The sequence below is a fragment of the Lepidochelys kempii genome, chromosome 7 (assembly GCF_965140285.1).
Source record: "Lepidochelys kempii isolate rLepKem1 chromosome 7, rLepKem1.hap1, whole genome shotgun sequence".
NCBI classification, from domain to species: domain Eukaryota; kingdom Metazoa; phylum Chordata; order Testudines; family Cheloniidae; genus Lepidochelys; species Lepidochelys kempii.
This window is the reverse complement of record NC_136386.1, coordinates 75,668,989-75,683,999: the sequence shown is the minus strand read 5'-3', so window position 1 is coordinate 75,683,999 and position 15,011 is coordinate 75,668,989. Positions and strand designations below refer to the sequence as shown.

The 15,011-nt window shown below is 42.9% G+C and overlaps 1 protein-coding gene across 1 annotated transcript in view; it reads right to left on the bottom strand.

Annotated features, from left to right (window-relative positions):
* The window catches only part of BICC1 (BicC family RNA binding protein 1), a 224,202-nt gene that overhangs the window by 140,983 nt on the left and 68,208 nt on the right, over window positions 1–15,011 (bottom strand). Inside the window, exon 2 of the mRNA XM_073353366.2 lies at window positions 9,351–9,397. Within this exon, the coding sequence (XP_073209467.1) occupies window positions 9,351–9,397 (47 nt within the window). The remainder of the gene's footprint in view (window positions 1–9,350; window positions 9,398–15,011) is intronic.

The following is a 15,011-nucleotide window of genomic DNA, read 5'->3' as shown; positions in this document are numbered from 1 at the left end:
CACAAGATACCCCACCCAGGCTATCTCCCTATTTTTATAATCTATTAATAAAGAATACATATTTTTAAACGATAATGACTTTGCAAGAAAGCTGTGATTGAAGCACCGGGTGGCTTACAGGGAATTTAGAGGCAACCAAGGGGGCAGGTTTTCATCAAGGTGAAACAAACAGTATCCTGGCCAGTCATGAAACTGGTTTTCAAAGCTTCTCTGATGCGCGGTGCTTCCTGCCGTGCTCTCCTAATCGCCCTGGTATCTGGCTGTGCGTATTCAGCGGCCAAGAGATTTGCATCCATCTCCCACCCCGCCATAAACGTCTCCCCCTTACTCTCACAGATATTGTGGAGCACACAGCAAGCCGCAATAACAATGGGAATATTGGTTTTTCTGAGGTCTAACCGAGTCAGTAAACTGCGCCAGCGACCCTTTAAACATCCAAATACACATTCTACCGCCTTTCTGCAGTTGCTGAGCCGATAGTTGAACAGCTCCTTACTACTGTCCAGGGTGCCTGTGTATGGCTTCATGAGCCAGTGCATTAAGGGGTAGGCTGGGTCCCCAAGGATAACTATAGGCATTTCAACATGCCCAACAGTTATTTTCTGGTCTGGGAAGTAAATCCCTTCCTGCCGCCGTTTAAACAGACCAGAGTTCCTGAAGATGCGAGCGTCATGAACCTTTCCCAGCCATCCCACATTGATGTTGGTGAAACGTCCCTTGTGATCCACCAGTGCTTGCAGCACCATTGAAAAGTACCCCTTGCGGTTTATGTACTGGCTGCCCTGGTGGTCTGGTCCCAAGATAGGGATATGTGTTCCGTCTATCGCCCCACCACAGTTAGGGAGTCCCATTGCAGCAAAGCCATCCACTATGACCTGCACATTTCCCAGAGTCACTACCTTTGATAGCAGCAGCTCAATGATTGCATTGGCTACTTGCATCACAGCAACTCCCACAGTAGATTTGCCCACTCCAAATTGATTACCGACTGACCGGTAGCTGTCTGGCATTGCAAGCTTCCACAGGGCTATTGCCACTCGCTTGTGAACTGTGGCTGCTCTCATCTTGGTATTTTGTGCTTCAGGGCAGGGGAAAGCAAGTCACAAAGTTCCATGAAAGTGCCCTTATGCATGCGAAAGTTTCGCAGCCACTGGGAATCATCCCAGACCTGCAACACTATGTGGTCCCACCACTCTGTGATTGTTTCCCGGGTTCAGAATTGGCGTTCCACAGCATGAGCCTGCCTCAGTAACACCATGATCTCCAGATTGCTGGGGACCACGGTTTTAGAGAAAAGTGTGCTCATGTTCTCATCACCGTGCTGCAGTCACCTCCTCGCCTGGTTTTTCAGGTGCTGGTTCTACATAAACTGCACGATAATGTGCGAGGTGTTTACAATGGTCATAACTGCTGCTGTGAGCTGAACAGGCTCCATGCTTGCTGTGCTATGGTGTCTGCTCGGGCAATCCAGGGAAAAGGACGCGAAATGATTGTCTGCTGTTGCTTTCATGGAGGGAGGGAGGGGAGGGAGGGTTGACTGACTACATTTACCCATAACCACCCACGACAAATTTTTGGCCCCCATCAGGCATTGGGAGCTCAGCCCAGAATTCCAATGGGCAGCAGGGACTGCGGGATAGCTACCCACAGTGAACCGCTCAGAATGTCGATGCTTGCCACAGTACTGTGGATGCACACTGCCGAATTAATGTGCTTAGCGTGGACGCATGCACTCGACTTTATACAATTTGTTCCCAAAAATCGACTTCTGTAAAATCGGAGTACTTTTGTAGTGTAGACGTGGCCTGAGGAACAGTCTCTATGTGGGAGGCTGTCCATGAACACTAAATCCCCACCACATTTGGGGGCAGGGTGACCATAGTTCCCTATGCTGAATATGGGACACCTGGTAAAATTACTGATATTTAAGCAAGTTCAACATCAATCAGAACTATGCAGTACAATTGTTCAAATTAACATCAAGGGACTGGGCCCCTGTTGAAAAGACATACTGCGTAGTTGGATTATTTTTATTTACCTATCTTTAAAGCTTTAGGGTTCACACAGGAGAGGTGACACACACGAATTCTCATACACTTCTCTCACATGGGGAGGGAGGAAAGGGGTAGGAAGGGGAGAGACACAATGACGGACCTGACTCCCTGCATGGTGCTCTCCACCCTCTATGCCTGGCTGAGCCCCCAGGATGGACTCGCCTTTCCTGGAACCAGGTGCCATGTCTTCCCGAGGCAAGAGGGTCACATGACCCCCATGCCCCAGATTTCTGCCAGGGTTCACACCAGAATATGGCTCCCAGCCTCAGCCTTTTGGTACTGTGTGGGAGGGAAGGGACCTGCTTCCAGCCGTGGCGAGGGAGGGGGAGGGATGACTTGACCCTGTGTCTGAAGAGTTCATCTCTTTCCCTCCCACCCCTCCATGGCTGGAAGCAGCTTGTCCCTTCCTGCTCACATACTGTTGAAAGGCAGCTAATACCTCCAGGCTGCTGCTGGCCACTGACATAACCCAGCTGCCTCCTGTCCCCTGGCTACATTGCAGGCATGAAGGGATTAAGCCCTAAGGATGCATTGTGCACCAGGGCCCAGGGAACCTGACTGCAGGGCAGGACGGATAAAAATCAATGACTTTAAAAGAAATTGGATTTTTATTTAAATAGGTTTTTTCCTCAAAAATGTGATCTAAAGATAGTTTTAATTAAGACACATTATAGCTCAAAGATATATCATCATGGAATAGGGATTATAAATACTAATTCTACAGTATGGGACACTATATTCATGTAGTATTTAAGAAAAGTTTTGTAAATGAGTTACAACAGTTCATGGATTAGGGAACCCAATCTTATGGGGTTCCCCAGGCTTCTGTACAGATTATTAAGGTTAATCTTTGTATCTACCCAATGGGACTCAGTGCTCAGTCTAGAAGATACCATCAGAGATGCTTAGTTTTGCAGTTCTCAAAGTGTGGAATTGTGTCTCCAGAGGAAACATGCTTGTTATAAATAAATAAACAAATAATATATAGAGGTGAGAAGCAACAGACATCAACTCTATCGTCCCTCTGTAAATTTGTGTACACAGAGTCAATTCCCTACCTCTCTCAAAGGGCAAAGTTTCAAAAAGTTCAATGAATAGAAGATTGTGGGGGGTGGAATAGATCTGGAAAAGGAGAAATCGTCTGGAGATAAATGTGAGAAATGAGGGACATGTGCTTGTTTTGTTAAAATATTATATGTTTGCTCTTGAAGAAAAAAATCCAGAATACTTAATGTTGTTGTTTTAGTTAAATAAAACAATTTAAATGTCTGTCTGGTGATGTTCTCCTCCTAGTACAGCATGGCAAGAAAATCTTCCAAATATTAATGATTAACCTGTTGAATTGGAGATATTTATGAAGTCATTGGGAGGTGAACTATCTGATTCAATTGCCTTTGGTAAATGAAATAACCAATCATTCATTCATTTCCTGATATAGCTGTGAAACTAATCTGAAGCGTTTTCAAAATAAATCACTCTTTAAAAACGTATAGTATGTACCTTCTAAAAATGAAACCTACATCTATCTCTGAATTGTGAAGAATATGTATTAAGGTTATAACAACCAACAAGAACGCACTTTTATGTAGAAAACAATGATTAAATCGAGTCTTCCTGATTAGTGATTTAAATCAATTTGATTTAAATCAAATCCACCCTGCTGCAGAGGCTTCAGCAAACCCGGGGAGAGAAGTGGCTCAGTAACAGAGGGTGCCTAGGGGACAGAGCAGCCACACGCTCCCTGGGGGCAGGACCTTGGGTGGGGGGGGGAGAGTGTGTCTAGCCCCTGCCTGGGAGGCTGCTGTGGAGCCTGCAGGGTTGGTGGGTTAACAGGCTGGAAATCGCTCCCCCCACCGCCACTCCAGAGCTAAGCTGAGGGGTAGAGAGGCTTCCCTGTGCCAGTACTATGCGGGACTTTGACACATGCAGGGTTTGGCTCCTCCTGGCCAGCACACCAGGCCCAAGGGTCTTGGGCTTTCCCGAGGCGCCAGCCCAGCCAGACGCAGTGGAGGAAGAAAGGAGCCTGCCAAACAGGCTGTTGATGAGCTGAGCGCAACAACCAGGGGCTGGTTCTCAGCTCAGTGATGGGAGAACTCTGCTCAGTGCCCCGCCAGGGAGGAACATCAAAGCTGAGAGGTGGGATGGGGCAAAGCAGGGAGAGGACAGCAAGAGGGGGAGCACATAAAGGCCAATGGGTGGGCAGCAGAGGCGACACGTAACCGCCACTGCCTGGCCCCTGCCTGCACTCACCAGCTGCCACAGCATGCAGCTACCACCGGCCGGAAACAAGACAGGGGCAAGGCCCTGCTGGCTGAGACCCAGCATGCAGCTGGGGCTGAGCTGACAGACCAGGCGGGGGAGCAGCCAGCCCCATCAGCAACTTTGCACACCCACCCCCATCGTAAGTCACTGGACCCTCCCACTCATTGCTGGTGGGCGGGCAACTGGTGAGCAGGGATCCGGCCAGCAGCAGGACCCATCAGTACTGATGAGTAGGGAAGGGGGAGACAGAAAATATGGGACAAGTTGCCCATTTGTAAGAAAAAGTTGGGACTTAAATTCAGGACTGTCCCTTTAAAAAGGGTTGTCTGGTCACCCTATCTGGGGGTATGCAATTAAACTGTTCAAAGGCAATAGGTAAAACTTTTATTAAAAAAGTGATTTCATCTAATATGAAAGTGTAAAGCCTGAGATTGCTTCTTCATGTTTATTTTCTGTGTCACTTGTGTATGTTTGCTTTCCATTACGATTTCATCTCTGAACGTGTGGTTTTTCTGTTAAACAAACTTTGCTTATTTTTACCCCAAGCTGGTCTCTGGTGTGTAAACTATGTGAAGTGTGTGCACCAAAGTAAGCTGGAGGGCTAATTTCACTCCTTCAAAGTTGATGAAACAGAGGGAGACAGACAGTCCAAGTATCTGGTACTACAGAGCTCAGGGAGGAGGCTGGACAGAAGGGGCTGTTGGTGTCACCTTGATAGGAGAAACGATGCTGGTGCCAAGATGAGACTTTGTGCTTGTGAGCAGGCTACTGGTGTCAGGGAATTGAACCATAACTGAACAGCATAAAAGCCCCTAAGGTTACAGGGCACTGGTGACAGAACCCATTGATCCTTAAAATGTCACAGAGTGTAATTTATATTATTTCAGTGACAATCATGAAAATCTGTTCTTTCTGGCAAAATATGCACCTCAAATCACTAAGTTAACTGTGTGTATATTTGTAATCAAATTGCTACAGAATTTCAAAAGGAAGTTATATAGCTCAAACCATACTTAGCCCCAAAGAATCTTTACTCAATTTACATCCCATTCTTCCACATCTAAAGGAAAACATTCCTTACAAATTCTTTGTTCCTCTTTGTGATAGAAGTAGAAACAGAACATTGAAAATGTGGTGTTGGTTCCAGGATATTGAAGAGACGAGCTGAGTGTGGTAATATCTTTTACCGGACCAACTTCTGTTGGTGAGAGACACAAGCTTTTGATCTTACACAGAGCTCTTCCTCAAATCACTCTCTCACCAACAGATGTTGGTCCAAAAAAAGATATTACCTCATCTACCTTGTCTCTCATGGAAAATGTGTCATTCAAATAAAACAAAATATATATCTGCAAATGGAATATAATGAGGGGGGGAAGGGAAGAGAGTCACTGACGTAACTTGCTTTCTCCAAATGTATTGCCTTCACAGATCCATACTAAGATCACATGCCCTACCATGGAATGATTTCAAAACAGCCATTCTGAGAGCATGGCGAGGCCCTCCATTCTAGCATTCTAAAACAACATGAATAGATGCCCTTATTCGCTAACTGTCCCTTGGATCCTGTATAACCGTGACACAGCCTTTACATCTCCAGGGCAAAAGATCACGTCAATAGGTATCCATAAAGGTAGTAATACACGCAGAGAACAAAACTTACTTCAGTAAGTAACCTCTTTTCACCTTTATGATTCGGTCTTTACAGACTCCCACAAAAGAAACTAGCTAGCAATGACAAGGAGGTCTGGGTGGATTACTACTAATTGAAAAGTGAACAAATGTACTGCTCCCCTGCATGGAAAATCCAGTCTAATCTGGACTCAAAAGAATACTTTTGTAAAGGTAAAAAATGAATTCTAGACAGCAGCTTTGTCGAATCACTCAGCACACTGCAAAACGATTCTGCAGAAGCTACTGCTCAGTGTGGATAAAAATTGATAATTGTATTTAATAAAAACAGATTTTTTAATATAAATACAAGTTTATATTTAAAAGTGAACCTATTTAAAATTAAAATGTGAAATGGTGACAAGCTATATTAAGGCCTAAATTTACTATAAACTATACTATATATATATTAAAATCATTTACATTAAATTTAAAGAGCAATATTAAGCAGTACATGTTTGCTGCTGAAGTTATAGAGTCAAACCACCAAAACGCTGGAAATGACTGGAACCAAAGGTGATGCGTGGGGAGGAGAGGAGGCTCACAGGGTCACATGCCCCTTGGCTTTTATTGAGCATGCTCACATGGACTGAGTATGCCCAGTAACACTGCTGAAGCTGGCTGCCCTCACTCTGTACCTCCGCCCCCAACTATCAGCAGGCACGGGTCATCTCTCCTTGGAACCAGATATTGTTGAAATCCTAAAACAGCTTTTGAGAACAGTAGTCTTTTCTGCATGTGCAGGGAGGATATTTTCTTTATTTTGGTTTATTTAACTAGTTCAGTTCAATGACTATTCATTCGAGCTAGTTCATACAAAATTAAGGAAGCAACTAGTTGTTAAAAATACAGGAAAGCTTGTTTTCATCTTCCAATCTATGAATAAAAAGTAGGCGTGAGAGCATAAGTCTGGACTGTACTAGTATTAAGGTTAAAACCCATTTCTGATCAAAGATTGTGTATGCATGGAATTTGTAAATAAAAGCTAAGGCTACCATTAATCTTTTGTTGCTGTCCATTAATTTTCACTCCTAAAACAAATAAACCAATTTCTTGAATCTATCTTCAGTAACTTCTCAGCAAGAGCTTCAAATTCTGGTATAATTTTTTAATCAGGTAGAACCAAGAAATCATAGAATATTTATATATCAACTGGTTGTATAAAAAACATCATAGACTAAACAAGCTCCAAGCAATTTCCAAATCAAAGACTGTTTGACACTACTTGTTCTCTACAGTACAGAGTACACAGCAAACTAAACCTAAAAGCATCAGGACATATAGACCTCAATTAAAATAACCTTCATAGAACTATTTACAACTGGTCTTGAAAAAGTATTTGCATAACTCGCTTTAACATTCATTTGCTACCAATATTTCTTCTCTTTGTGGTTCAAATGCTATCAGACAGTTTTTTTAATCTTCTATATTGTCTCTGCAACTGTCTAACCACATGCCTTCACTGTGAGACACGCAAATTTCCTTCTTAGAGATGCTCAACATATCTTATAAGAAAACTTGTTCCTAATCATCCTAGAATCTAAGTTCCAAGTCTTGTCAATGTTTGAAACTGCAATGAAACATTATACTAGTCTAACACTACTAATGCAACTTAAAGGTGGTTTCGGGGTTTTTTTTGTTTGTTTGTTTGTTTTTAAAACACACGTTAGACTTCACATCATCATCTAATAAAACTCTGGAATTATAAAATAGATTATGGTAATAATGTGTAGTATGTTTTGTATAACAAGCCAGAACATTGTTAAATCTGGATAGAATAATTTAAATCTGGAGTAGCTGGAGAGGACATGTTGATAGAAATGATCAAACACTCAACCATTCAAGTGACAATAAAGAAAAAAGTCTGCTATGCAGGACTCCAGTCACCTATTTCGTTCAGTAGTTTGATGGACCATTCCTGTTTCATGCGATAATACAGAAACCAAAAGGCATCTAAAAGGTTTAACACAGGGGTAGGCAACTAATGGCATGCACGCCGAACGTGGCACGCGAGCTGATTTTCAGTGGCACTCACACAGCCCGGGTCCTGGCCACCGGTCCCGGGGGCTCTGCATTTTAATTTAATTTAAATGAAGTTTCTTAAACATTTTAAAAACCTTATTTATTTTACATACAACAATAGTTTAGTTATATATTATAGACTTATAGAAAGAGACCTTCTAAAAACGTGAAAATGTATTACTGGCGAAACCTTAAATTAGAGTGAATAAATGAAGACTCGACACACCAATTCTGAAAGGTTGCTGACCCCTGGTCTAACAAATCCTGGCCGCACTGAAGAAGTCAGTGGCAAAACTCCCACTGGCCTCAGATGGGCCAAGATTTTATCCTTTCAATATTCAGAATAATTGTTGCCATTTCGTGGATGTTCAGTTATGCCTTTTGCTCTGGACACTCGAAAAGCTGGACTGAGACTGACAGTAACAAGGAAAAATATCTGTAATTTTGTTTCTTTGAAGGTATCTCACATGTTTGTCACTCAGGGGGTCATGCTGCCAGTTCAAGACGTGACCAAATTCACCTAACTAAAGATTGTTGACCCTAAAAGGAAAGCGTACAATCTTCTCCTGTCCTCACCCATGAAATACAAAGGCCAGTTTCACACCTCTAGATCACGCTGTCTCATCCTCTGGGAAGTTTCTCTAATTTCATGGGAAGCAGAAGCCTCCCAAAAACAAATCAGCTGATAAAAATGAACTATAAAAGACAAAAAGTTTTGGAATTCAAGAACATTTTGAAAGATTTAAGAAAGAAAAATATTACTTCCAGAAGAGGACTCCTCATGACTACCTGAGAATATACATTCTACAGCATATTTGGGAGGAAAGGGGCAATAACGTTCAGTTAGTTAGGTAGTCTTCTCTCAGGTTTATGTAACTCAATTGAAGAGGATTAAAAAAAAACAGACTTCTGTTCAAGACAACTTAATGTCTTCTGTATTGCAGCTGTTTGTTGGCCTTCATGTAATTTCATCTTCCCCTCATTATGTATGTACATCTATCTAACAATGGGCTCTGAAACAACATATTTACAATCAAACTTACTATACTGTTTACTTTGTGATACATACCCTGTAATAAACTGAGATTAAATATATTATATGTTATACATATGAAACCAAATATACATTCTACTAAAAAACTATGGTAACAATAAAAAAAAGTGTTAATAATCACCATGGTTAGGAAATTAAGGAATATTGTGGAAGTTACATCAAAATATTCATTAGAGCGCTAAACTAAACATCAATTTCACCATAATTTGGAGTATAATTCTTCCCACAATAATGTATCGAATTACTGTACTTATCAAATGTAGGATTGTAACAAAGGGGTTTCTTACCTTCTGAAAAAAATCTTCCCCACTTTTGCCTTTGCCCTCAGCAGCAGCTGTGAATAAAATGACATTTGTTAACAAAATAAATCTAAGAAATAGTTTTACAGCAGCAAACTTTTAATACTGTTTGACCAGAGTACTACTGAAAGGTAAATTCACACACATGCAAATTTATTTCACTTTAACGTTTTGCACTATTGTGAAATCATAACCAATCATTGTTCAACTACTCATTTTTCTTATTTAGTATGCAAATAGCTTTATAAAGAGGGACTAGTATCTAGAACAGAGGTGGGCAAACTTTTTGGCCCGAGGGCCACATCTAGGTAGGGAAATTGCTTGCAGGGCCGGGGCAGGAGGTTGGGGTGCGGGGGGGGGGGGGTGCGGTGTGCAGGAAGGGGCTCAGGGCAAGGGGTTGGGGCAGGGGAAGGATGTATGAGGGGGCTCATGGAAGGGGGTTAGGGTGCAGTAGGGGTGGGGAGTGCAGGAGGGGGCTCAGGTCAGGGGGTTGAGGTGCAGGAGTGGTGCGCGGTGCAGGAAGGGGCTCGGGGAGGGGGTTGGAGTACAGGAGGGATGCAGGGTGCAGGAGGGGGCTCAGCAGGGAGTTGGGGTGCAGAAGGGGTGCAGGATGTGGCCAGGGGCTTAGGGCAGGGAGTTGGGGTGCAGGAGGGGTTCAGGCTCTGGCCCAGCGAGGCTTACCTAGAGTGGCTCCGGGGCAGTAGCGGCGCACACCGGGGCCAGGGCAGGCTCCCTGCCTGCCTTCCCAGCCCCGCGCCACTCCGGGAAGCGGCTGGCACCACGTCCCTGCGCGGCCCCTGGAGTCGGGCACAGGGCTCCGTGTGTTTCGCTCACCTGTGAGTACCTCCCCTCAAAACTCTCATTGGCTGCAGTAACCCGTTCCTGGCCAATGGGAGCTTTAGGGAAGGTACCCACAGGCAAGAGCAGCACGTGGAGCTCTCTGCCGCCACACCCCCACGAGCTGCAGTGACATGAAGTGGCCACTTCCCGGAGCGGCGCAGAGCCTGCAGCATTGGCAATCCAGCAGGCCGGATTCGGCCCGTAGTTTGCCCACCCCTGATCTAGGACAATGAGTTCATGCAATCCATTGTCTCTGGAAACTTAGGCTATGTCTACACTACCCATGGTAAGTCGACCTACGCTACGTGAGATCTATTGACGGTAAGTCGACGTACCTTAGGTCAAGTTACCGTGGGGTCTACACCACGGGGGGTCGACAAAAGAAACTCTCCCGTCGACTTACCTTACTCTTCTCGTGTGGGGTAGAGTACAGGAGTTGACTGGAGAGTGATCTGCTGTCAATTTGGTGGGTCTTCACTAGACCCGCTAAATCGACCGCCAGTGGATCAATCTCAGAGCATCGATCCCGGCTGTACTGTAGACATAGCCTGAGATTTAAGTTCTGGCAGAGGGCTGTATTTAGTTCCTATTGAAACTAATAAGAATGGGTTCAGGCTCTTAATTTAAAAGTGAAGATTTATTTTGTAGCCTCAGTCTAATCATTCATTCATATCATGCAAACAACAGTGATTGATTAATTGGTCATCTCTGCTCAAAAGTAGTCTAGGACCAGAAAGACACAGGATTTACAAATCAAGATTAGTAGCGAACTGCAAAGCAACAGTGACCATTAAGTTAAACCCTGAAACATGTTCAACAATACTACTAACTGGTTTTAAATTAACTATTTTTAAATGCTAACCTTAAAAGCTTTTATCTTAAATATTTTTATCCTTTATGTAATCCTCTTAGTACTTCCTGGCTCATTTAACTGTCAATGTATCACCACAAATACCAGAAGCCTTTTTGAATCCCATGCATAATTCATGGTATTTGTGCTGTGAATAAATGATGAAACAGCTATATTTATACAGTGAATTTCCAAGGTAAAAAAATTAATTAAGTATTTTTATTTAAGACTAAGACTTCAAGCTACAGATATATAAAGAGTTTTTATATTATTTGTGACTTATTTATGCTACAACTTCACACACAATTTAAAACACACTGGATATTCCAGAACAAAGTTAATTATTCCCAAACACTTAGTTAAGATGGAATTCCCACTGGAACTACATGCTCCTTAAACTTCATTACAGTGTTACAGCAAAAACTCTAAATGGTCATTCTGCTTTTCGTATGAGTACTGTTCACATAGAGAATGGAGATCCAATACTCCCACATCCTGCCCTTCGACTATGGAAGAGAAATTACAACATTTTTCATCTCTCTGCAGTATTCGGAGAACACTCTCCCACTACATGACAGAGAAACCAATCTACAAAATCATTACATATTGTATTATATACATTTCTTTCATCATCTCAAGTTGAGAAGGACACAACTCTGCAGATATAAACCAGACCCGTCTTTAAAAATTCAGGTTGCAGGTCTCAAAACAACAAGAGAATTAAGCCTCACTACTTCCCACAGACTAACAAACTGAACTCTATTGAAATCTATTTCATTTTCATTTGTGATTAAGGATGTGAAAAGTTTCTCAATGTATTGTAACACACCTAACATCAGCACCTAGTACTAAAAGCTTAGGCACATGAGAAATGCTCATGTGCTGATACAGAGTGCAAAATTAAGAGTGGGCGTGGTATAAGTTCTTCAACCACAGCTCACTGTTCAGTACCTTGACATTGTAAAGTACCTTGACAGACAGCTGCAGCAGCACAGGAACCAGCAAACAGAGCTGTAAACAGGGGAGTTTGAGTGGGAGTTCTGCTGGAGAAGACTAACAGGATTTAGGTGGGAAGGCTATGACAGATACAGAGGCAGCAGTGGGAGTGACCCAAGTAGTGGAAGACACAATGAAGATGGCTGGATGTGGAAGCTGTGACACGTACATGATCCTGGAGGGGGTACCTGGAAAGAGAGTTTTGTCTGCATGAAGTGCCGCCTGATAGAGCTGATGGAAGAGAAGAGCAGAGGATTGGAGATGCAGGTGGTTGGTTGGAGCGTAGCAGGGGGTTCGAGTGGATTATAGAGCAAAGACATGAGGCAGCTGAAGGGAAAAGCTCAGACTTGCAGATGGAAGGAGGACTGAAGAATTCTGAGGGGAGACTGCTTGGTGAAGAAAATGGACAGTGGAAGCATGTGACTAAGAGAACCAGGCAAAGGCAAAGACAGGCTAGTGAAGGAGAAATAGAGCTCAAGAACAGGTTTGAGGAGTTGGAAAATGAAGAAGGGGCACAGCAGGTGGTCACTGAAGGTGAGAGGGCAAGGAAGAAGAGAAGAGTAGCTAGTCCTATAGGAAGAGGGCAAGAGTCAATAGAGATAACACCACCAAATATGAGCCCCAGGAGGATATGGGATGGGTTGCAGAGGATCGCCAAGGACAGTAGGAATCGAGAGGACTTGCAGCCAGATGGAACAGGGGATAGACTGGAGAATCGCACCATTGCCAGGAAAAGGCAGATCTACGTGATTAGGGACTCATTACTGAGAAGACTAGACAGGCCTGTAACCAGAGATAATCCAGAGAACAGAAGGATGTGCTGTCTACTGGGTGCTAAGATATGGGATGTGGACCTGAGGCTGAGGAGGAACCTAACGAGAGCGGGAAGAATTCATTGATTATCTTTCATGTGGGAACAAATGATACGGATAGATTCTCACTGGAACGTATCAAGGGAGACTATGCCAGGCTGGGGAAGATGCTTAAGGAAATCGAGGCTCAGGTGATCTTCAGTGGGATTCTGCCTGTTCCTAGAGAAGGGAAACAAAGGTGTGACAAGATTATGATGTTCAACAGATAGCTCTGCAAGTGGTGCTATAAGGAGGGCTTTGGGATGTATGGCCACTGGGAGGCATTCATCGACAGAGGACAGTTCTCTTGGGATGGACTGCATCTGAGCAGGGAAGGAAATAGACTTCTAGGATACTGGCACAACTGATTCAGAGAGCTTTAAACTAGGAATCTGGGCGAGATGGTTGGGAGATGTCCAGGTAATCTCCACACCGGATTTTAGCATTGAGAGGGAAGAAAACAAAGTAAGAAAGGATACAGCCGTGGGTAGGAGAATGGCCATAAGGAAGGGTAGTGTGGACACCAGTCTAATAGGTCATGGCTATAGAATGTCTGTGTCTAATCAGGTAAAGAATGTGAACGAGGCCAAACAGCAAAAATTAAGATGTTTGTACACCAATGCGAGGAGCCTCGGTAACAAAATGGAGGAACTAGAGCTACTGGTGCAGGAAGTGAAACCAGATATTATAGGGACAACAGAAACATGGTGGAATAATAGTCATGACTGGACTTCAGCTATTGAAGGGTATGTTCTGTTTAGGAAAGACAGAAATAAAAGGAAAAGGTAGTGGAGTAGCATTCTATATCAATGATGAGGTAGAATGTAAAGAAATAAGAAGTGATGGAATGGATAAGACAGAGTCTGTCTGCGCAAAAATCACATTGGGGAAGAAAACTACTAGATCCTCCCCTGTGATCGTGCTTGGGGTGTACTAACCTTTCCTTCCCTACAGATGTTACTTTATTTTTCTATTTAATTTCCTAGAGGTTCCTTGTTTGGTTTTGTGGAGAGGGAGGATTTTAAGAGAAAGGAAAAGGAAAGAAAAAAAACCCTGACCCTATCCATCTTACAGATATCACAAACTTCACTGGAGGGTTTATGAACTCCGTAAAGCTACTAGAGTTCACTTACACAAATCACAAAGTGATTTTGTTCGAACCCACTTTCTCTCTCAAAAGAGCCTCCCACCCTTTATAAGGAAGCAAGCAAGGAAAGTATTCCATAAAAATACAAATTTCTTAAAACAAGCAAGTAAAATGGAAACTTTTTGGAATCTTAACTGTAACTGTTTCAGCCAAGAGACCCCTATGGTCAAACAAGTGTTAATTAGTGTCTATAGGGGGAAAGTAGTTAGCTCACTGCAACCTAATCTACACAAATTCTAAAATAATTTTAACCCTTATATGTCCTGACTTTTGAGAAATAAAATTCAACTTTAAATACTGCAGTGTTAATCTCTCACTGCCCACTTCTTTTCAAGTGGCCTCCTACAACATGCATTACCTGTTATATTTAACAATCTCTCCCAACTTGTATTTAGTTCAGCCACTCTGATTTCCTTTGCTAGACCTGAAGAAGAGCTCTATGTAGCTTAAAAGATTGTACTTTCCACCAACAAAAGTTAGTTCAATAAAATATATTGTCACCTATCTTGTCACTAAAAAATGCTTTAGAATTTACTTCCCACAAATGTTCTTCCGACAGTAAACACTTTCTAATGTTAATCAAAAATACTGTCAACCTCATTTGCATTCAGAATATTCCTGAATTCCAGACCCAGGAATCCAAAGAGTGAGTTACTGTAGAAGACTTAAGCCAAGGAAACAAGAACAAAAACAAAACAAGTATGCCCTCCCCCACCCCCGCTGCTTTAGAGCCATGAGTTTCCCTGTTGGGGTGGAGCTAATCATCATGAACATTATTCCTGCGGAAAAGGAAAACAGTTCTATCTTTCTGCAACTCCAATGACAAGATACTACTCTATCTAGAATCAAAAGTTTTACCAGGTCAGTAGTAACACACTGGCCTAACCTAGCCTTATGTTGTAACTACATGAACAGCCCATGTTTTTAATAATAAACATGAAGGCTTCCACGCAGTGAACTACTTT